The sequence below is a fragment of the Bufo bufo genome, chromosome 8 (genome assembly GCF_905171765.1).
Source record: "Bufo bufo chromosome 8, aBufBuf1.1, whole genome shotgun sequence".
In the NCBI taxonomy this organism is placed as follows: Eukaryota; Metazoa; Chordata; class Amphibia; order Anura; family Bufonidae; genus Bufo; species Bufo bufo.
Genome location: NC_053396.1, coordinates 45,239,041 through 45,261,913, shown reverse-complemented (window position 1 = coordinate 45,261,913; position 22,873 = coordinate 45,239,041). Strand labels below are relative to the sequence as shown.

The following is a 22,873-nucleotide window of genomic DNA, read 5'->3' as shown; positions in this document are numbered from 1 at the left end:
CAAAAAAAACTTGATATGACACACATGACATCCATCAGGCCACCCCAGAAACCCAGAGAAGTGTCGCCTGGCCTGAAAAAACCCTTTCCCCCACTAGGTACTCTCCATAAAGAGAAATATTACCCCCAAATCCTGACCAAGGCCTCTTACCCAGTTAAGCCAGTTCTCTCTGCTCTGCACTGATGAGGAGCAATCACCCCTCATCATGCATAAACAGCTGTCTGCAGATGAGGTTCTGGCTTAGCTATTACTCAAGTTATGTATCAAGGCTTGTTAACTTATAAGATGGCTACCTTACATCTGGTGGCATTAGAGGCTCAGCTTTCTAGTCCTTTTGGAAAGAGATGATTTGCATATATTTTCACCAGAAACCCAGAAGAGCATTGCCTAACCTATAAGAGCCCTCGCACTAGTTACTCTCCATAAAGAGAAAAAATACCCCCCGATAGCTTCTTCAACACCACACAAGTATAAAGTTGAGTACAGGGCATGGGGCCTATAGGTTCCTCTATCAAGGTGGTAATCCAGACATCACCACAGACATCACACTAATCCCCCACTATGTCTAGGTATTGTCTATAATGGTGCCTGGAGTGGAGGAAAGCACAAGAATAGGGGGAGGTAAGTGTGGCATCCATTAGATTGGCCAGCACTTCGGGGAGATCTCGCTTTTTTCCAATAGGCTCCTGGACAGTTCGGAAAAGTAGTTATATATACATATTGCACAGAATGCCATTTATGTCACTTCATTTGACAATATGACCATTGTGTGACAGCCTAGGGTAAGACAAGTTGGCTATGGACTGTGGCTTAGAAGAGTAACCTCTGTATACAGTACACTGTGTCTCTGTGTTATCTGCCACTTTATGAGAACGTTTATTTTTTCTATGTGGAGAAATTAGTCACCATAGACTGATTATGTGTGTTGTTTTTTATGTTTGTGCAGCTGAATTGCTTATGCATGCTTGTTCTTGGATAGTTTGTATTGTATCATGTGCCAGCTAAATTTCAGATTCTCTAACTCATAGTGTCTCTTTGATTAACTGTCCCCATTAGGGAACAACTGCTGTATCTATATAAAATGCTGAATGTTTTTTTTTTTTACACTCTGAGCCATATGTTCCTACAAATTCCTTGCACTAAATGCTACTGAAATATCAGACTCATGCTAGCAGTGTTTCAATGATAAATCTCAGATGAGACCGCAGAGCACAATAACACGAACCCCTACATTTATCACTATTAGTATTGATCGAGCATGCTATGCAGCCAATAAACGTGCAGGTAAGTACTGCCCTCACTGTAATGCCGTAGCCACGTTAGTTACTGGCATTACAGTGATTGGCTATATAGCACCCGATGACGTGTGTTCGGCTCAGTCTTAGTCAGAGAGAGCTGTGCTGAGGAAGGGACAGACAGTGTAGGGAGTGAAATAGGAATATTTTTATTAGAAAAACTTTTCAGAGACCAAAAAGTCCTTTTAAGGACTATTGTTGTGTGTGGCAGCAGCAATATACAGTCACCTAAAGAATTATTAGGAACACCTGTTCTATTTCTCATTAATGCAATTATCTAGTCAACCAGTCACATGGCAGTTGCTTCAATGCATTTAGAGGTGTGGTCCTGGTCAAGACAATCTCCTGAACTCCAAATTGAATGTCAGAATGGGAAAGAAAGGTGATTTAAGCAATTTTGAGCGTGGCATGGTTGTTGGTGCCAGACGGGCCGGTCTGAGTATTTCACAATCTGCTCAGTTACTGGGATTTTCACGCACAACCATTTCTAGGGTGTGAAAAGGGAAAAACATCCAGTATGCGGCAGTCCTGTGGGCAAAAATGCCTTGTGGATGCTAGAGGTCAGAGGAGAATGGGCCGACTGATTCAAGCTGATAGAAGAGCAACGTTGACTGAAATAACCACTCGTTACAACCGAGGTATGCAGCAAAGCATTTGTTAAGCCACAACACACACAACCTTGAGGCGGATGGGCTACAACAGCAGAAGACCCCACCGGATACCACTCATCTCCACTACAAATAGGAAAAAGAGGCTACAATTTGCACGAGCTCACCAAAATTGGACTGTTGAAGACTGGAAAAATGTTGCCTGGTCTGATGAGTCTCGATTTCTGTTGACACATTCAAATGGTAGAGTCCGAATGTGGCGTAAACAGAATGAGAACATGTATCCATCATGCCTTGTTACCACTGTGCAGGCTGGTGGTGGTGGTGTAATGGTGTGGGGGATGTTTTCTGGGCACAATTTAGGCCCCTTAGTGCCAATTGGGCATCGTTTAAATGCCACGGGCTACCTGAGCATTGTTTCTGACCATGTCCATCCCTTCATGACCACCATGTACCCATCCTCTGATGGCTACTTCCAGCAGGATAATGCACCATGTCACAAAGCTCTAATCATTTCAAATTGGTTTCTTGAACATGACAATGAGTTCACTGTACTAAAATGGCCCCCATAGTCACCAGATCTCAACCCAATAGAGCATCTTTGGGATGTGGTGGAACGGGAGCTTCGTGTCCTGGATGTGCAACCCTCAAATCTCCATCAACTGCAAGATGCTATCCTATCAATATGAGCCAACATTTCTAAAGAATGCTATCAGCACCTTGTTGAATCAATGCCACGTAGAATTAAGGCAGTTCTGAAGGCAAAAGGGGGTCCAACACCATATTAGTATGGTGTTCCTAATAATTCTTTAGGTGAGTGTATATATTTAGTGCAAACTGCGCTAAATAGCTAAAACTTTACAGACCCAAAAGTCTTTTTAAGGACTATTGTGTGTGGCAGCAATATCTGATTTTAGCGCATCCTGCGCTAAATAGCGTGCAATAGTTAGGCCGCTGCAGACAGCGACATTAGCTGCGCCACATCTCCAGTGTAAAGTGTGCGCATCCAAAAAATATCTGTGACATCCAGTGTACTTTTTCCGTAGACGGTGTCCGCTGCGGACAGTGACATTAGCTGCACCACATCTCCTGTGGAAAGTGTGCGCATCCAAAAAATATCTGTGACATCCTGTGTACTTTTTCCGTAGACGGTGTCCGCTGCGGACAGTGACATTAGCTGCACCACATCTCCTGTGTAAAGTGTGCACATCCAAAAAATATCTGTGACATCCAGTGTACTTTTTCCGTAGACGGTGTCCGCTGCGGACAGTGACATTAGCTGCGCCACATCTCCAGTGTAAAGTGTGCGCATCCAAAAAATATCTGTGACATCCAGTGTACTTTTTCTGTAGACGGTGTCCGCTGCGGACAGTGACATAAGCTGCACCACATCTCTAGTGTAAAGTGTGCGCATCCAAAAAAATAACTGTGACATCCAGTGTACTTTTTCCGTAGATGGTGTCCGCTGCGGACGTTGACATTAGCTGCGCCACATCTCCTGTGTAAAGTGTGCGCATTCCAAAAATATCTGTGACATCCAGTGTACTTTTTCCGTAGACGGTGTCCTCTGCGGACAGTGACATTAGCTGCGCCACATCTCCAGTGTAAAGTGTGCACATCCAAAAAATATCTGTGACATCCAGTGTACTTTTTCCGTAGACGTTGTCTGCTGCGGACAGTGACATTACCAGTGCCATATCTGCAATGTAACGTGTGCGCTTAAAAAATTTATCTGTGACATACAGTGTACTTTTTCAATAGACTGTGTCCGTCTCTGACAGTGACATTATCAGCGCCACATCTCCACTGTAACGTGTGCGCATAAATATTTTATCTGTGACATCCAGTGTACTTTTTCCATAGATGGTGTCTGCTGCGGACAGTGACATTACCAGTGCCACATCTGCAGTGTAACATGTGCGCTTAAAAAATGTATCTGTGACATACAGCGTACTTTTTCAACAGACGGTGTCCACTTATGACAGTGACATTACCAGTGCCACATCTCCACTGTAATGTGTGCGCATAAAATTTTTATCTGTGACATCCAGTGTACTTTTTCCGTAGACGCTGTGGACAGTGACATTTCCGGTGGTACCTCTCCTGAATAATGTTTCCTCATCCCAAATACCTGTGACATTCCCTGTAATTTTTTATTAGCCGCTGGTGACAGCATTGACATTATCTACGGGATATCTCCTGTGTGACGTTTCCACATCCCAAATACCTTTTTAAACTTGTTTGCACAAACACTTCCAAATCCTATGCTACTGTACGTGTTACATACTTTCAAGCATATATAACATTTAATATGAAGAAGGCGAGCAGTAAGGGCCGGGGAAGTGGCCGTGATGCTGATGGTGCACTCAGAGGCCATGGCCCTGGACGCGTTGAAACTGTGCCTGCTGCCAGAGTAGAAGAAAAACAATCATCAAAGATACCTAGCTTCATGTCCCAGTTTGCAAAGCGGCGCAGGACACCACTCTTGAAGTCAGACCAGTGCGACCAGGTGGTCGATTGGATTGCAGCAGATAATGCTTCCAGTCGGTTAAGCACCACCCTGTCTTCCACCAAGTCCAGTCTCAGTAGCCAAGAGTCTGCTCAACACAATCCTCACCCTGATCCCCCTTCCTCCCACCATGGAGAGTCTGGGCAAACAAGTGATCCCACACTCGGATATTCTGAGGAGCTCTTTTCAGCGCCATTCCTTAATTTGGCCCTCTCGCCAAGCACGCTTGAAGAGGGACAGATCTTGTGCCCTGATTCCCAAACTCTTGAGCATCCACAGTCACAAAAAGATGACGGTGGGGAACGGCAAGTACTTTTTAATGAGGTGGATGATGATGAGACACAGTTGCCTATAAGACAATGGCAATTACTGTCTCAAGAGGTTGATGAAGAGGATGAGACACAGTTGTCAATCACTGAGGTTGTGGTTAGGTCAGGAGGATGAGCAGAGTGAGGAAGTGGAAGAGGAGGTGGTGGAACATGAAGTCACTGACCCAACCTGGAAAGGTGGAAAGCCGAGCGAGGACAGCAGTACAGAGGGGGAAGGACCTGCAGCACCACAACAGGCTGGGAGAGGCAGTGGGGTAGCAAAAGGGAGAAGGTGGGCCACACCAAACAGGCCCGCCTCCCGCCCTGCACCTGAATCTTCACAAACACCATCAGCTACCACATCCACTTCTGTGTCCCAGCGCAGCATCCAAATGTCCTTACCCCCCTTTGAATGCAAGCGCAAATACCCACCCACCTACCCACCCACATGCCATAGCACTAAATGTGCAGCTTTCCAAATGTGTTGCCATTTATGCTTGTGGACACTTAGGCCTTCCGCAGCCTGATGTCGGCAGCCGTCCAGCGTTAAGCAGTCCCCAGCCACCACTATTTTTCAAGGTGTGCCGTTCCCCACCTTACACCAACATGTGTCCCGTAACATCACATGTGACCAACGCAGTTATTGGGAAGGTCCACTTAACCACGGACACATGGACAAGTGAATTCGGCATGGGACGCTACATTTCCCTGATGGCATACTGGGTGAACGTTGTGAAGGCTGGGAGTGAGTCGTACCCTGGGATGGCACAGGTGCTACCGACACCAAGGATTGTGGGCCCTACGTCGATCAGGGTTTCCGCCGGCACCTACGTTAGTGGCTCCAACCCCCACTTCTCTGCCTCCACTTCCACCTCCAAATTATCCGCACCAGTCAGCCATCAGTCGGTAGCTGAAGGCAGTGTAGCACTGCAGTGGGAAAGCGGCAACAGGCAGTGCTGAAGCTGATATGCTTAGGGGACACACAGTACACTGCCGCAGAGCTGTGGCAGGGGAGAAGAGACCAGACTGAGCTGTGGCTCTCGCCACTCAACCTAGAACCAGGCATAGTTGTGTCTGGTAATGGCCGTAACTTGGTGGCGGCTTTGGAGCTCAGCAAACTCACATACATGCCATGCCTAGCCCACGTCTTAAACTTAGTGGTTCAGCGGTTTCTAAAACCTACCCCAATTTGCCTGAGCTACTGGTGAAGGTGCGCCGTGTGTGTGCACAATTCCGCAAGTCATCGACAGCTTCAGCCGCTTGTGCGACGTGAGCACGTGCTGGAACTCGACGTTCCACATGTTGGCCAGACTTTGTGAGCAGCAGAGGGCAGTAGTGGAATACAAGCTGCAACATGGTCGTCGCCTTTCTAGTCAGCTTCCGCTCTTCACAAGCGAGGAGTGTCATGGATGTCTGACCTCTTTGAGGTTTTAAGAAACTTTGAGGAATCAACACAGATGGTGAGTGGCGATAATGCTATTAACAGCGTAACCATCCCACTTCTGTGTCTACTCAAACGCTCGCTGCTCACAATTAAGGATGACGCTTTGCATGTGGAAGAGGTGGAAATGGGGGAAGACATTACACAGGGTGATAGCCAGACCACCCTCAGTTCCTCTTCTCAGCGCGAATTGGACGATGAAGAGGAGGAAGAGCAGGAGACTGTTGCCTCCGCTACAGAGGGTAGCACCCATGGAAGTTTAATTCCATCTGTTCTGCGTGGGTGGGCAGAAGTGGAGGAAGAGGATGAGGAGATGGAGAGTCATCCTCCTGATGACGACAGCGAAGTCTTGCCTGTTGGTACTCTGGCACACATGGCTGACTTCATGTTAGGCTGCCTTTCCCGTGACCCACGCGTTATTCGCATTTTAGTCAACACGGATTACTGGTTCTTTACCCTTCTCGACCCCTGCTACAAAGAGAACTTCTCATCTCTCATTCCTCTGGTAAAGAGGACGAGCAAAACGGTGCAATACCAGAAGGCCCTTGTTCAAAAATTGCTCCAGAAATTTCCATCTGACAACGCTGGCGGCAGAGTCCGTAGTTCCTTGGGCAATTGAGGAGGGGAGACAAGGGGAACACACAGCAGTTCTAACAGAGGCAGGGCAACACTCTCCAAAGCCTGGCACAGTTTCATGACACCCCGCCTCCACCCTCACCCTGATGCGCGGCCTAGTGTCACAAGGAGGGAAACATTTTGGAAGATGGTGAAAAATTACATAGCAGACCGTGTCAGCATCCTCAATGCTCTCTCAGTGCCTTACAACTACTAGGTGTAAAAGTTGGACACGTGGCACGAACAGGCGCTCTACACCTTGGAGGTGCTGGCCTGCCCTACCTCCAGCGTTTTGTCTGAGCGGGTATTTAGTGCTGCTGACAGGTTGACTCTAATGCTGACAGGTTGACTCTAATAAAAATGAACCTGGATTGACCCTGACTTATCGACTCCATCAGAGGAAAACTGATGAACATAAAGGCACTTTAAATGTGTTCCTCCTCCTCCTTTTCCATCAAATCTACCTGCTTATCCGCCGCATATATGCCCTCGCATATAATGTTTTACAGGGTCATCTCACCTGCAGGCCCTCACCTACAACATGTTAGAGGGTCATCTCACCAGCAGGCCCTCACCTACAATCTTTTACAGGGTCAGCTCACCTGCAGGCCGTCACATATAATGTTTTACAGGGTCAGCTCCCCTGCAGACCCTCACCGACAATTTTTAACAGGTTCAGCTCACCTGCAGGCCCTTGCATATAATGTTTTACAGGGTCAGCTCACCTGCAAGCCCTCACCTACAATCTTTTACAGGTTCAGCTCACCTGCAGGCCCTCGCATATGTTTTACAGGGTCAGCTCACATGCAGGCCCTCACCTACAACCTTTTAGAGGGTCAGCTCACCTGCAGGCCCTCGCCCCTAATGTTTTAGAGGGTCAGCTCAGCAGCAGATTCTCACCACTAATGTTTTAGATGGTCAGATCAGCAGCAGGCCCTCGCCACTAACGTTTTAGAGGGTCACCGGCAGGCCCTTGCTCCTAATGTTTTTGAGGGTCACCAGCAGGCCATCAATCATAATTTTTCAAGGGTGTGTATGATGCCCTACTTTATGTGTAATAAAGGGTGTATTGGAGTGCCAGTTCCTTGTAATTTTCGGCAGCCCTTTCACTTAGTGCATAGGATTTATGAGTGTAGGAGTCCCACTACCTGAACAATTGTACCACAATGTGAATGAGGCCCTCCTTTATGTGATATACAGGTTGTATCAGAGTGCCTCTTGCTTGTATTTTTTGGCAGCACTTGCACTTTATATACAAGTAAATATACAGGAAAGAATGTTTCTTAACAATTTTTTCACTAAAATCAATTTTATCTTCGGTTTTGGGCGTATTATTGTCAGTCTGTAAAAGTGGCATACTACTCGGACAACATCGTTCCCAGCAGCGACCTGGGAGTCCAAGATGCATCCAGACATCCATGCTGTTGCCGAACCTTTTCGGTGGTGTTTCCATCAATTTATGACCTTTTCCTATGAACCAGACACCCTCCCCTCTTCAGAGAAGGGGGTGCCTGGTTTAATGCTCTAGTTCTCCCATTGACTTCCATTGAGCTCGGGTGCTCGGTAGAGCACCCGACCAACCCAAGGTGTTTGGCCCGAGCACCCAAGCACTTTGGTGCTCGATCAACACTAATCACTATCTTAAAGATCTAAAATGACTAAGGTGCCCCAGATTGGGGCAACTAGTTAATAAACTGTTAGAGAGGGTCGAATAGGAACCTGCCATATGTAAAGTCTCTATGCAATTTTGCATACATTTCTTTAATTCTCTCACTGAATATTAATTAAATGAAGACACTTTGCTAAAAGTGTTAAGCAAAGTGTTTCTACCGTTTTGTTTCCACAGCTCCTGTGTATACTATGTGTCTTCATGGTAACAGACAGCGTGACTGTAGCATAGTCCGGCATTTATATTAGATTATTGCTGCCCTTCACAGTACCAAATTTATGTTGGCATAAAGTAGTAGAGAAATAGAAGAACATATGAGACTGCAGGACTGTACAATTACACTGCACAGAATATGTTTGCAGTCTGTTACCATGGAAATGCATATTCTGCATAGGAGCTGTAGAAACAAAACAGTAGAACAGCTTTAAAGGCTATGTACACCTTTGGGGGGGGGGGGGTTATTATTGCATAGTACTCATTTTGAGCTAATTTTTTTTTTTTCAATTTGTGTTTATTAAATATATGGCATCCTTTTTTGTGTACATTGCTGACTTGCTATAGTAGCACCCTTTGGATTTTTTGTCTTTTCCGTCAGACCAAGAGCAGATGGACTCCTTATCTCTGATCTTTAGCCTTATAAACACTCATATAGTTCAGTTCTTATCTTATTGATAAGAATGTGGCTTAAATAAGTGTTTATAACCTCTCCGTAGTTTAGAGATGAGGGTTATTGAATGACTGGCACAAAGTGAAAGTAAAAGTAAAAGTACCAGTCACACACCTATAAAAACAATTTACCCTTTGTGACAGAACGACTCAATATTTTTAATAAAGGCCAATCATTTTTAGCCAAAACATGCAATCATTAAAAAAAATTCCCTTCTAAGGTGTACATAGCCTTTAATTAAGACGGATTTTAAAGTAGCTTAATATTTTATTGTCATTTATTGAAGCAATAAAAAAAATGGCCACGATAGTGTAAATAGCCTTTAGAGCTGAGATAGTTTGGTTAGAATGTGTTATGATCATGCAAGCTCTCTGATAGCTTCAGAAATATGGTTTTATAAGTCTAAAATGGTTTTAAAAAAAACATCTCCAAACAATTACACCTAATTAAGGCTACTTTCACACTAGCGTTCGGGGCTCCGCTTGTGAGCTCCGTTTGAAGGGGCTCACAAGCGGCCCCGAACGCATCCGTACTGCCCCAATGGATTCTAAGTGGATGCGGATCCGCTCAGAATGCATCAGTCTGGCAGCGTTCAGCCTCCGCTCCGCTCAGCAAGCGGACACCCGAACGCTGCTTGCAGCTTTCGGGTGTCCGCCTGGCCGTGCGGAGGCAAACGGATCTGTCCAGACTTACAATGTAAGTCAATGGGGACGGATCCGTTTGAATTTTCAAACAGATCCGTCCCCCATTGACTTTCAATGTAAAGTCTGGACGGATCCGTCTGAACTACTTTCACACTTAGAATTTTTACTAAACTATAATGCAGACGGATCCGTTCTGAACGGATCCAAACGTCTGCATTATAGGAGCGGATCCGTCTGTGCAGACAGCAGACGGATCCGCTCTGAACGCAAGTGTGAAAGTAGCCTAAGCTATGCAAAAAAATTTTATATAATATTTAAAACAACTGAAAATCTTGCCAGGCTGTTCTAACAAGTTCAGGTCAAAGGTAGAACAAAAGATGCTTAAAAGAAGTCTTTCAGATCCCCAAAATTTAATCTCATCAGCTGAAGATGTCATATCAAATGAGGCCTAATAATCATACATGGAAAATAGAATAAAAAAAAAACCCAAAAACATTTTTTCCATTAGAAAATAAAAACATCTTTATCAATTTCTGGTGTTAATTAGTAAAAAACTGTACTGTAGATCATACATTCCCTTTAAGTATATTCATTTGACAACTATCATGATAACGTCCTGCAGAGGACAGCATGGAAGCTTGAGTACTTGTACATAAAGTTTTGGCTACTTCATTTGGGCCCCACAGAATGAAACAATATAGAAGAGAGAAAAGTTTCTAGACTGAATTTGGTGGTTTCCCAAATAGTTCAATAAATTTGTCATTTTTTAGTACAGTAGTCACTCAGAATCAGAAAACTCAAAAGGTAAACTTGAAATATAATCCAAATTGAATATTTGGATAAAACAATTCTAGATAATACAAGTGTAATGTATCACCTAAAAATGCCACTTACATAAAATCTTTATTTTCCGAGCAGACTTTATATTTACTCCTAGGATTGTAAGATTCTTTTACAGTAGTGTAATACAATTCACCCATTAGGAATTGTTTATGTGGCTCACTGTCCTGGATGAGTTCCATGTGGTCATGTGGTGAAGCTTCTAGTATTTAGGTTTTTCCCTCAAAAAATATAATTATTTTAGAAATGTATTGTGCTAAAGAAAATTTGTGTTCTTCTTTTACTTTTTAACTTATAAAAAGCAATAAACAATGTTACTGTTCACACTACGCAAGGAGTGTCCTTTAGCATACGTGGGCCCTGTATGCATCGGCATACTTTTTTTTACAGTACAGGAGCAGTCTGCTGAGTTTTCTTTTGTACAAAATATATACAACTCTTTTAGCAATTGGAGTCAATGGCCGACTGTAAGCCTATGTAGTTGCACACACTGCAGCTTTCCACTGGATATTTTATACTGGGGAATACTCCTGACTACAGATGACCAAAGTTCTTAAAAATTTGATTCAACTGCTTCGCCAAATTTTACAAAAAAATTTGCTTTGTCACAAATTACTTCATGATGAAGCATATTTCTTTCTAAGTAGTGGGTGCAATGATGGGGAATGGCAATTGTGCCACCCCAGTCACAACGGCATCTGATGTAAAAATGGAGGCCTTTCTGGGGTTAAAAAAATTATAATAATACTCACCTTATCCTTTTGAGTAGGAAGAGGCTGCCACGGCCATATTGCTTGAAGATCTCACAGAAAATCTCCAGTGGTGAATGATGATGTCATCACGCTGGACGACAAGAGATTTTATGCGGGATCTTCAAGCAAGATGGCTGTGGCGACATCTATGGGCACAAATGGATGAGGTGAGTATGATTTTTTTTTTTTATTTACCGCCATTTCAGGGAAAACTGATTCGTTACCACGAATCAAAAGGAAATTCGGCTTTGCGGTGAATCGAATTTTCCCTAAAATCCAGATCAAACTCCACTTCAGATACTTTAATTCACTCAACATTACTCCTGATGTATACCTCTAATGGAAGGAACAAACCAGAAGTGAACACAGCCTGACTTGCACCTTAATAGAAAGTTATTTTTACAGTTCATTCTGTTGTAGACAATCGGCTAAAATGGTTGTAATGGAACGCCACCTTTCAAACTACTTGAGATAGTGATTGTTTCCATCTGGCCCGTCTATGTATTATACAATCAAACTATTCATTCTTATTGCATTTTCACAGCAGCAGACATATTGTAGCTTTGCTGGGTCAGCTTTAGTTTATAATGGAGATGACTTGATGAGACAACCCCCAAGATTTCAAAAGAAGACAGTCATTTTAATTCTGATAATTGAGACCTTAATAGGAATATGTACAGCCACCAACACTTCGAGTGGGATCAAGAGAACAAAGTCAAGGTTTCGGTAAAAACATACTGACAGGTTAATTCTGTTTACCCATCTATTCACACCAGTGGAGCGCTAATGTATTCTTTAAGTAACCCTTCAAAAGGTTTCACTAAATTCTGTCCTGATCCTGTTTTCAAGAGGCTCAGAGGCCCAATGCAAAATTTGTAACAGCCTTCCATAAATTATTTCTAATACTGGTGTCTTCCTGTATGGTATAGTCATTGTAATTCTGATGTTTGAGACCTTAATAGGAATATGTACAGCCACAAACGCTTCGAGTGGGATCAAGAGAACAAAGTCAAGGTTTCGGGATTCGGAAAATAAATACTTACAGGTTAATGCTGTTTACCCATCTATTTACACTAGTGGAGTGCCTATGTATTCTTTAAGTAGCCCTTAACCCCTTAAGGACACGGCCATATTTCACCTTAAGGACCAGGCTATATTTTGCAAATCTGACCAGTGTCACTTTATGTGTGAATAACTTTAAAACGCTTTTACTTATCCAGGCCATTCTGAGATTTTTCGGCACATATTGTACTTCATGACACTGGTAAAACGGAGTAAAAAAAAAAAATCATTTTTATTTATAAAAAAATACCAAATTTACCCAAAATTTAGAAAAATTAGCAAATTTCTATTTCTCTACTTTTATAATAGATAGTAATACCTCCAAAAATAGTTATTATTTTACATTCCCCATATGTCTACTTCATGTTTGGATCATTTTGGGAATGCTATTTTATTTTTTGAGGACGTTACAAGGCTTAGAAGTTTAGAAGCAAATCTTGAAATTTTTCAGAAAATTTCTAAAACCCACTATTTCAGGACCAGTTCAGGTCTGAAGTCACTTTGTAAGGCTTACATAATAGAAACCACCCAAAAAAGACCACATTTTACAAACTACACCCCTCAAGGTATTCAAAACTGATTTTACAAACTTTGTTAACCTTTTAGGCGTTCCACAAGAATTATTGGAAAATAGAGATACAATTTCAAAATTCCACTTTTTGGGCAGATTTTCCATTTGAATCAATTTTTTCCAGTTACAAAGCAAGGGTTAACAGCCAAAGAATTGTATTTTACATTTAGTCAAGAGACTAATAATTGCCTACTCTTGACGTGCGCTTTTTTTTTGAGTTAGTGATTTTTATTTGATAAAAATTAACTTTTATTAGGTTTTAATTAAATAACAGTGATGCCTTATTTCTAACCTACCTAAATAATTAAAACTCTCATCAGTGGACTTTGACAGTGCTGTGCTGTATAAATGTATCTGCTGACAATCGTTTTTACATTTGTGATTTAGCCTGGTGTAGCTGGCTATTTGTTTGTCTGCTGAACCAGATACGTTATATCTACTGAGTTGTAGCGATGTCTTGCTACATTGTCAGCAGACTGTTTGCTGTTTATATCGGTCGGCTCTGTATAATGGCGTTTTGTGGTATTAGGTATGCTGCGCTTTCTGCCTACTGCATATCTAAGGCTCCAGTTGATTCAATATGTATTTTAGTTTACTGCGCTTGCTACCTAGTACCTATCTGAATACTCCGATTCATTCAGTTTATTGCTGTGCCGGCACTGTCTTTGCTATGCTGCCACCGGTAGCAGCGCAATGACTTGCTAGATTGCCGACTCGCTGCTTAGTAGCTGGTACTGTCTAATCTTGTCCGCTGTGACCTAAAAACTTAACGCTGCCCCCCGACATGTTTCGCCATAGACATGGTGTCCTCAGGGGATCGGGCAGCCAAACAAAACTCAATATTTATGGCCCTGATTCAGTTTTTTTACAGAAACACCCCATATGTGGTCGTAAACTGCTGTACGGGCACACAGCATTGCACAGAAGGAAAGGAACGCCATATGGTTTTTTGGAAAGCAGATTTCACTGCCATGTCCCATTTGAAGCCCCCCTGATGCACCCCTAGAGTAGAAACCCTAAAAAAGTGACCCCATTTTAGAAACTACACCCCTCAAGGTATTCAAAACTGATTTTACAAACTTTCTTAACCCTTTAGGTGTATCACAAGAATTAATGGAAAATAGAGATGAAATTTCAGAATTTCACTTTTTTGGCCGATTTTCCTTTTTAATAATTTTTTCCAGTTACAAAGCAAGGGTTAACAGCCAAAAAAACTCAATATTTATGGCTCTGATTCTGTAGTTTACAGAAACACCCCAAATGTGGTCGCAAACTGCTGTACGGGCACACAGCAGGGCGCAGAAGGAAAGGAATGCCAAACGGTTTTTGGAAGGCAAATTTTGCTGGACTAATCTTTTGACACCATATCCCATTTGAATCCCCCCTGATGCACCCCTAGAGTAGAAACTCCAAAAAAGTGAACCTATTTTGGAAACTACGGGATAGGGTGGTATTTTTGTTGGTACTATTTTAGGGTACATATGATTTTTGGTTGCTCTATATTACACTTTTTGCGAGGCAAGGTAACAAGAAATAGCTGTTTTGCACAGTTTTTATTTTTTGTTATTTACAACATTCTACTGACAGGTTAGATCATGTGGTATTTTTATAGAGCAGGTTGTCACAGATATGACTACTTTTTTTTGGTTATTTGTTTCAGTTTTACATAGTGTCTTTACATTCTGAAAGCCATAGTTTTATTTATTTTTTGGGCGACTGTCTTGTGTAGAAGCAAATTTTTTCGGGATCAGATGACGGTTTGATTGGCACTATTTTCGGGTGCGTATGACTTTTTGATCGCTTGCTATTACACATTTTGTGATGTAAGGTGACAAAAAATGGCTTTTTTTATACTTTTTTTTTTACGGTATTCACCTGAGGGGTTAGGTCATGTGATATTTTTATAGAGCAGGTTATTACGGACGCGGAGATACCGAATATGTCTACTTTTTATTTATTTATGTAAGTTTTACACAATGATTTCATTTTTGAAACAAAAAAAATCATGTTTTAGTGTCTCCATAGTCTGAGAGCCATAGTTTTTTCTGTTTTTGGGTGATTATCTTAGGTAGGGTATGATTTTTGCGGGATGAGATGACGGTTTGATTGGTACTATTGTGGGGGGCATATGCCTTTTTGTTCGCTTGGTGTTGCACTTTTAGTAATGTAAGGTGACAAAAAATAATAATTTTTAGCACAGTTTTTATTAGAATTTTTTGACGGTGTTCACCTGAGGGGTTAGGCCGGTCATTACGGACGTGGCAACACCTAAAATGTATACATTTTTTAAAATTTATTTAAGTTTTACACAATAATATCATTTTTGAAACAAAAAAAAATCATGTTTTAGTGTCTCCATATTCTGAGAGCCATAGTTTTTTTTGTTTTTTTGCGATCTTAGGTAGGATCTCATTTTTTGTGGGATGAGATGATGGTTTGATTGGCACTATTTTGGGGTGCGTATGACTTGTTTATCGTTTGCTATTACACTTTTTGTGATGTATGGTGAAAAAAAATGGCTTTTTTTAAACCGTTTAATTTGTTTATTTTTTACGGTGTTCACCTGAGGGGTTAGGTCATGTGATATTTGTAAAGAGCAGGTTCTTACAGACACGGCGATACATAATATGTATACTTTTTTTATTTGCAAAGATTTTACACAATACCAGCATTTTTGAAACAAAATAAATTATGTTTTAGTGTCTCCATATTCTGAGCCATAGTTTTATTTATTTTTGGCCGATTGTCTTAGGTAGGGGCTCATTTTTTGCGGGATGAGGTGACGGTTAGATTGGTACTATTTTGGGGGTCACACGCCATTTTGATCACTTTGTGTTGAACTTTTTGTGATGTAAGCTGACAAAAATGGCATTTTTTTACACCTTTTTTTTTTTTTTTTTATGGTATTTATCGGACAGGGTGGATCATGTGATATATTTATAGAACCGGTCATTACGGATGCGGATATAACTAATATGTGTGGTTTTTTTTCTGTTTTTTATCATAAAATAAAGGGAAAGGGGTGTTTTTTTTTTCTTTTTTTACTTTATTAAAAACATCTTTTATTTACTTTTTTTTTCTTTAATTTATTTCTGATCACTTTTTCGGGGTCTGCTCCCCTCTGCAATTAATTACAATATATCTGTATTGTAATGCATTGTCTGTTCGTATACTACAGTTAGTAGTACACAAACAGGTTGCCTAGGAGACACAGCCTGAGGCTGGATCTCCTTGGCTCCCATAGAAGGCAGTTCCTGATGCTGTGCAAGGCATTGGGCAGCCTCTGCACAGTATCGGGCTGCCTTCTGAGACATCGAGTCCTTGCCACAGCAGCGCGGGGACTCGATGCGCTCACCCGACACAAACCCCTTCTATGCCGCAGCGATCGCCGATACGGAGGGGTCACAGGACCCCCCTCGGCATTCACCCAGGGTGCCTGCTGATTGATTTCAGCAGGCACCCAGTTCCGATCACCGCCCGCCGCGCGGTGATCGGAAATACACATAACGTACCTCTACGTCATGTGTCCTTAAGTACCAGGACATCATGACGTACCGGTCCGTCATGTGTCCCCAAGAGGTTAAAGAGGTTTCACTAAATTCTGTCCTAATCCTGCTTTCAGGAGGCCCAGAGGCCCAATGCAAAATTTGTAACAGCCTTCCATAAATCATTTCTAATACTGGTGTCTTCTTCTATGGTAGAGGGGCCTTCAGGCACCATGGCCCAGGTTCAACTGCTACATCTCGACCCCCTTAGCTACACGGTTGTCACTATTAACAAGCCACTTTCTCAAACTCTGCATGACTCTCCTTATGACTAGACTCTCAAATGGCAGAGCCTATAGATAAAATCTAGTTTTACCGGGGTTCAGGAATCATGTAAATGCTGTAAATAAAGCGCAAAAGTGAGTTTTTCAGGACAGGTGGCATGTCTATGGAGCTTTTAATGTTGTTAGTACCTGTATAACTTTAGATTTCCAAACATTATAAAACTAAACCAAGATTCTTTAGTTTCATAAGTAAAATGTTTACTTGTATGATGACTCCCCACATTCCTTCATGATATGGAAAGCTTTTACGTTTCAGGCCAGATACAGATAAACACGCATTAACTGAATGTACTTTAGTCTTCTCCAGCATTCCACGCCAGGAAGAGTATTTCCACACTAACCATTTTAAAAATACAGACATACCAGGCAGAGGGTGAAAGGGACAGTTGACGCTTATTACAAAGTGTGTCACCCACAACATTTCCAAACAATAACAGTCAAAAGTCACATTGTGTTTAAAGGCAATTATGGCTGAACAAGAAGAATTTCACCAATCCAAACAGCATTCTTTGAATGCTCCACATAAGTATGAGTCACCTAATCCTCGGAGGGAAGGGATATTACTGATACTGTACAGACAAAGAGTATTTACAATGTTTCTTAAAGGGGTTGTCTGACTAATTAAAAACATTCTCCAAAGTCATCTATTGTCCTAAAATAATAAACAGATTTATACTCACCCATTTCGTCCTCTGATCCTCCCCTCTGGGCTTTGTTTGGCTGCAGCGTTGATATGCTCATCTACTCCAGTCCAGACGTGACCTGTAGTCAATCAGTGGCTTCAGTGGTATATGGTACAAGACTGCTGAGGCCAGTGATTGGCTGCAGCGGTTATATGGAGTAAATGGTCACATCATCACTCGCCAGAGCCAAAAAAAACTAAGAACTGCGGGGTGGATAGTAGTGGCGATGCTAGAAGTGGCGGAGGATAAAATGGCTCCAGGCAAACAAACATTCCTTATACATTCTTCTACAGGGTGGCGCAAGGAAAAGTTGCCTGTCTCCAATATCTCCAAATCAAACTGCCTAACAGTAAATCTGTCTTAGTTGTCCATAGCTCCAGGGCTCTGAAAAAATGAAAGCTGAGCTCTGATTAGTTACCCTGGACAACAGCAAACAAGACAAATTTACTATTAGGCAGTTTGATTAGGATATATTGGAGGCAGCTACTTTTTCGTAGGCCACCATGTATTATTTGATGACAATCACAACTGCTGGCTTGGGGAAATTTTGCTGGACAACCCCTTTAGCTCGTACACTCTAGCTCCAACAATAGTGTCATTGTATCAATACCAAAGTAATTTTTACTTCCATGTATGCATTACTGATTTAGTCCTCCACTAAAAGGTATCAGCTAACCGCTCTGGGTTGAGCAACTACAACCTCCTGCAATCAGCTGTTATCACTAGGGAAAGCCGAAGTTGGCTGCACATTTCTCCTGCTGCTTTAGGAGAAATGTGCAACCAACTTTGGCTTCCCCTAGTGATAATAGCTGATCACAGGATTGCATGGTATTACATGGTGCGTATTTGAAAGAATGAACAACCATACAATACACAACTGCTCATCCAGAGGGAGACTGCTCTTTGTGAAGGCTCTCTTTCCAGTTTACCTACCTCCTTGACATCCACATTCACATCTGATAAAAACATAAATTGTAATAATTTTTTTTAATCTATAGATTATGTTGGAAACTTAAAGTGTAACTGTCATGTTTTCATCAAAAAATCTATTTTAGCACATGTTATTGCTGCAGCAGCATTATGGATAAAGCAATCTTTAGTTTCTTCACATACCACTGTTTTCCTTGAGTTTTACCCTTAGTTACGGCTTTTTAAACATTTACAATATGAGGACCTTCTGAAGATGACTCCTCTGCCAGTTCTCTGAGGCCAAAACTGCTTTCTCTCACTTGTCATACACACTTGCTGTAGCCAGCAGCTCCCTGCTATCCAATCAGATTGGATTACTGAGAGACACACCTCCTCACTCTGAAGCCTAATACAGGCATACAATGTGAAGGACTCCCCTGTCTTTTAAGGGAGCAGTGGAAAGGGACAGGGGACATTAATGAAAGCTGTTAATATAAGGTAATTACAGATCTTTTGACAATCATTGACAGACTAATTCAGGTATACATGCCTAGCTCTAATAAACTAGCAAATTAAATAAAAATATGACAGTTAAACTTTAAGGATTGTCATAAAGAATATGAAGGCCCATGTTGTACACATAGATTATAACAAAAAAAGAGGCCTTCTATAAATATTCTATTGCAATGCATGTATTTTATAGAGTAATCTACAGGGAAGCTCAGGCAAACTATGATAATATTTTCTGCCTTTGCAGATGATTACTCGCATGATTTAATTACCTAAAATTTTATTTGGCCTGTAATGCCAAGTAAAAGGATGAACAATAATTATTTATTTTCCCAAGCACAGTAAAACACTTACAGTAATTAGAATTTTTTTAAATTAGGATTAATAAACATCTGTACTATCACTCAAATTTCTCTAGTCCAGAATTCAATTTTTTGGAAATTCTGCTGGCTTGGAAAGTACAGTACCTACAGTCAATTAGAGCCAAACACTGGGGCCAATAACAATTGTGCTGATAGCTAATATCTGGATTGAAATAATTTCTGTTGACTGCCTGAATAGGTCATCAATGACTCTGGTTTAAAGAGCATCTGTCAGCATGGTTAACCTTAGGAAGGGCTCTTTCACGCTGGCATTATTTATTTCCATTGTTCTGCTCCGTTAGAGGAGCAGAATAATGAAAATAACAGAAGTGCTGGATTTAGCACATAACTGACTTGGAGCCAAACAGATCCCATTGACTATAATGGGAGCTGTTTGGTTTCTGTCTAAGAAAATGGTCCTGCATGGAGGACTTTTCTCGCAGCTGTTTTTTGATTAAATTTGTGATGGAGGCCCCTAACCAAGCCTCCAACACAGATGGGAACATGACCTAAACCAGGCATAATGCCTGGTAGATATGGCCTTGAGATTCGCCCGCCGGTCGTTTCGCGGCCAACTTTTCGCGGCAAACGTGATTCGCCGAACATGCGAACATATGGAGACATTCGCGCCCGCCATATTCTTTTACATTGTGAAAAACTTTGACCCATGACACATCCGTCAGGTGGTACAGGACAGCCAATTGAGACGTTTCAGCACATGGACATACCCCCTACCTTATAAATAAACCTGATCTGGCCGCCATTTTACATTCAGTGTTTTGCCAGTGTAGGGAGAGGTTGCTGTGTGGAGCAGGGACAGGCTGTTAGGGACACCAAACGTTAGCTAATTGTGCCACCTATAAGGATTGGTATAGGTGTGCTATCTATATGTGTGATACACAGATGGGTGCGATATACTTATAATATACTTTTATTATGAGTCAAAAGCACATAGATCTATATAGTGATCACCTGGAAGTCAGGGGCCTAACGGCTAGGGGCTTACTAGGGCCATTTTTATAAAGGGTAAGGTTCTGGAGGAGGTCGCTCTTATCAGGGCGGGTGGTCTGTGGTTAGGCTATTAGGGCCTGAATAGCACCCCCCTGTAGGGCAATATCAGGGACAGTTCTTTGCCCACCCTGTCCTTCAATACCACATCATCATCTAGCCCAGGGATGGATGTTTTTTGCTTTTCCTCCGGGATTCATGGATGTGCACTGGAACCCCCCGAATTGTGGTAAGACATATGGTTTCTGATTTGGTGCCGCCGAGCACCTGATTTAGTGCCGCCGAGCACTTGTTATTGCCTACCACATCTATGCTTTTTGCTTAACTTTAATAATTTAATTTATTTTCATTTTGAGGGATATCTTTTCCATTCACACATCTACAAAATGAGTCTGCATCCGTTCCGCAATTTTGCGGAACGGGTGCAGACCCATTAATTTTCAATGGGGCCAGAATGTTCTGTCCGCATCCGCATTTGCGGATCCACATCCGCATTTGTGGATCCGCACTTCCGCATCTGTGCTTCCGTTTCCGCAAAAAAATAGAACATGTCCTATTCTTGTCCGCAATTGCAGACAAGATTAGGTATTTTCCATTATAGTGCCGGCGATGTGTGGTCTGCAAATTGCGGAATGCACATTGCCGGTGTTCGTGTTTTGCGGATCCGCAAAACACTTACGGACGTGTGAATGGACCCTCATAGTAACATTATTAAAGGTTACGTTTTATCTTTTTGTATATTCTAATGGATTGCCTTCCTTGTACAATGTTATAATATACTTTCTATGTTAGAAAGTATATTATAGTGCATTTGTATTGTGCAGCAGTTGTGTGCGGTTCTGCTGCGATACTGCAGGTATATAGAGGGACAAGCGTTATTGGAACAAATCATTTATACTGGTGTGATATACCAGTCTCCCCCCCAAAAAACTGATTGAAGCGGGGTGTTATAAACCAATATACTTTCTTTACAGTGCATATGGGTACTGTGTAGTGCATTTGCGCATGCGTGTACGCAAAAATTATGTTGCCGATATTTTGCATTGAATTATTTTTTTAATGGAGATCGCAAATTCGAATAATACATCTGGTATGTCACTGTCCATGTTGTGGGACTATTTGTGCACTTCTAGTAATTATTTATTGGCTGCAAATATGAACTGAAGGTTTTTCAGGTTCGTCTGCCATTAAAATGTATGGGACCCGCCCTGAACTTGCGGTTCGTGAACATTTAATCGCGTTCGCGAACTATCCCGGCAGATGTTCGTCCATCCCTACTGCCTGGTGGGACTGATAATGCTGAGTGAAATGATCCATCTCTTGCATCAATCCAATGTGTCTTTATTGAGAAATTCCAGTTTTTTATTCTAATGCCTGGTCTCGAAATCTCAAGGGTCTTGCAGAGTTCAATCAGATCATGTGTAGTAGATCTTATTCGGCTTTTCCAGCTCAAGATTTCCGAGCCAGACATTGTGTAGTAGTGATGCCTAGCTCTGTCAATCACTGGGAAAGAGAGAGTGACTAAGACAAGAAGGTGAAGCTGAAGCAGTGCTCCTAGGTCCTACAGTATACTATACAGAAATAATGTAAAGTTATAATCAAATATCAAAAATAAAAAACATACTTTACCAACCTGTGTTTTTAGGATTCCATCATGCCTGTGATTCCGGTGTATTTTTAGCCTATAACCAGTGTGACAGTTCACTTCACACTGTGCTCCATTGTAGTGCCCATCGGTACAGTTCAGGGAAGCATTTTCGACCTTTAACTCTTGACAGTCAGTGTCCTCACAAGAATAATGAATGCAGCTGCCAATAAGAGGACAAAGATAATTATTCTGTGTTCCACATATCATCATATTTATTGTTTAGGAGACCATGACTTACATAATGTAAGGTCATTTACCATTACTTATACAAATACTTTTTCTACAAAGCTCATATAGCTCCATATTGGTCAAGAAAACATATAGAATCTCATATAATGGAAAGTGGTTAAAAAGAACTAAAACATTTCCAATTTATTAGTTCACTTGTCATCCCTTGACTAATGAATATTCATTTGAAGTTTGGGGTTTCTGGCTTGCAACAGGAGTTGAATTTAGCATGTCACCAAGCTGGATCTCCTTGCTCCCCAGCAGACCACAGCACCCTCCAATGTGTATGATGGCAGGTACTGATAATACAACCAGGATATTCATTAGACATAGGATTCCAAAAGGAGAACTACTAGGACATACTTTGTCTTTCTAACAGATTTGACAAGGTTGCTAGGGACCTTTACACTGACCGTGCAGCACAAGACATGTCTGTGCACCCTTGTTCCTCCTGGTTCCTCTGCCAGCAACTCCCTCTTCTTCCTGGTTGACAGAACTAGATGACATGACTATGCAGGAACCTGGCCCTGTCAATCAAGGAGAGGGAGGGGCTGGAAGAGGAAGTAGGAGGAGCAAGGGTACATAGCCTGGCTTTTGCCCGCCCTCGATGCACTTAACTGCTCTTTTATACTTTTCTCCACAATGAAGCAAAGCATTGCTAAGTGAAAGGTATCATCACATTCAGCTGAACAAGCCATATAAGGTATTCTGCCTC

The 22,873-nt window shown here is 41.9% G+C and overlaps 1 protein-coding gene across 1 annotated transcript in view; it reads right to left on the bottom strand.

Moving 5' to 3' along the window:
• The window catches only part of PAPPA (pappalysin 1), a 455,318-nt gene that overhangs the window by 39,369 nt on the left and 393,076 nt on the right, over positions 1–22,873 (bottom strand). Inside the window, exons 14-15 of the mRNA XM_040405874.1 lie at positions 21,912–22,090; positions 5,505–5,519 (exon numbers count right to left, since the gene is read on the bottom strand). Coding sequence (XP_040261808.1) covers positions 5,505–5,519; positions 21,912–22,090 — 194 coding nt within the window. The remainder of the gene's footprint in view (positions 1–5,504; positions 5,520–21,911; positions 22,091–22,873) is intronic.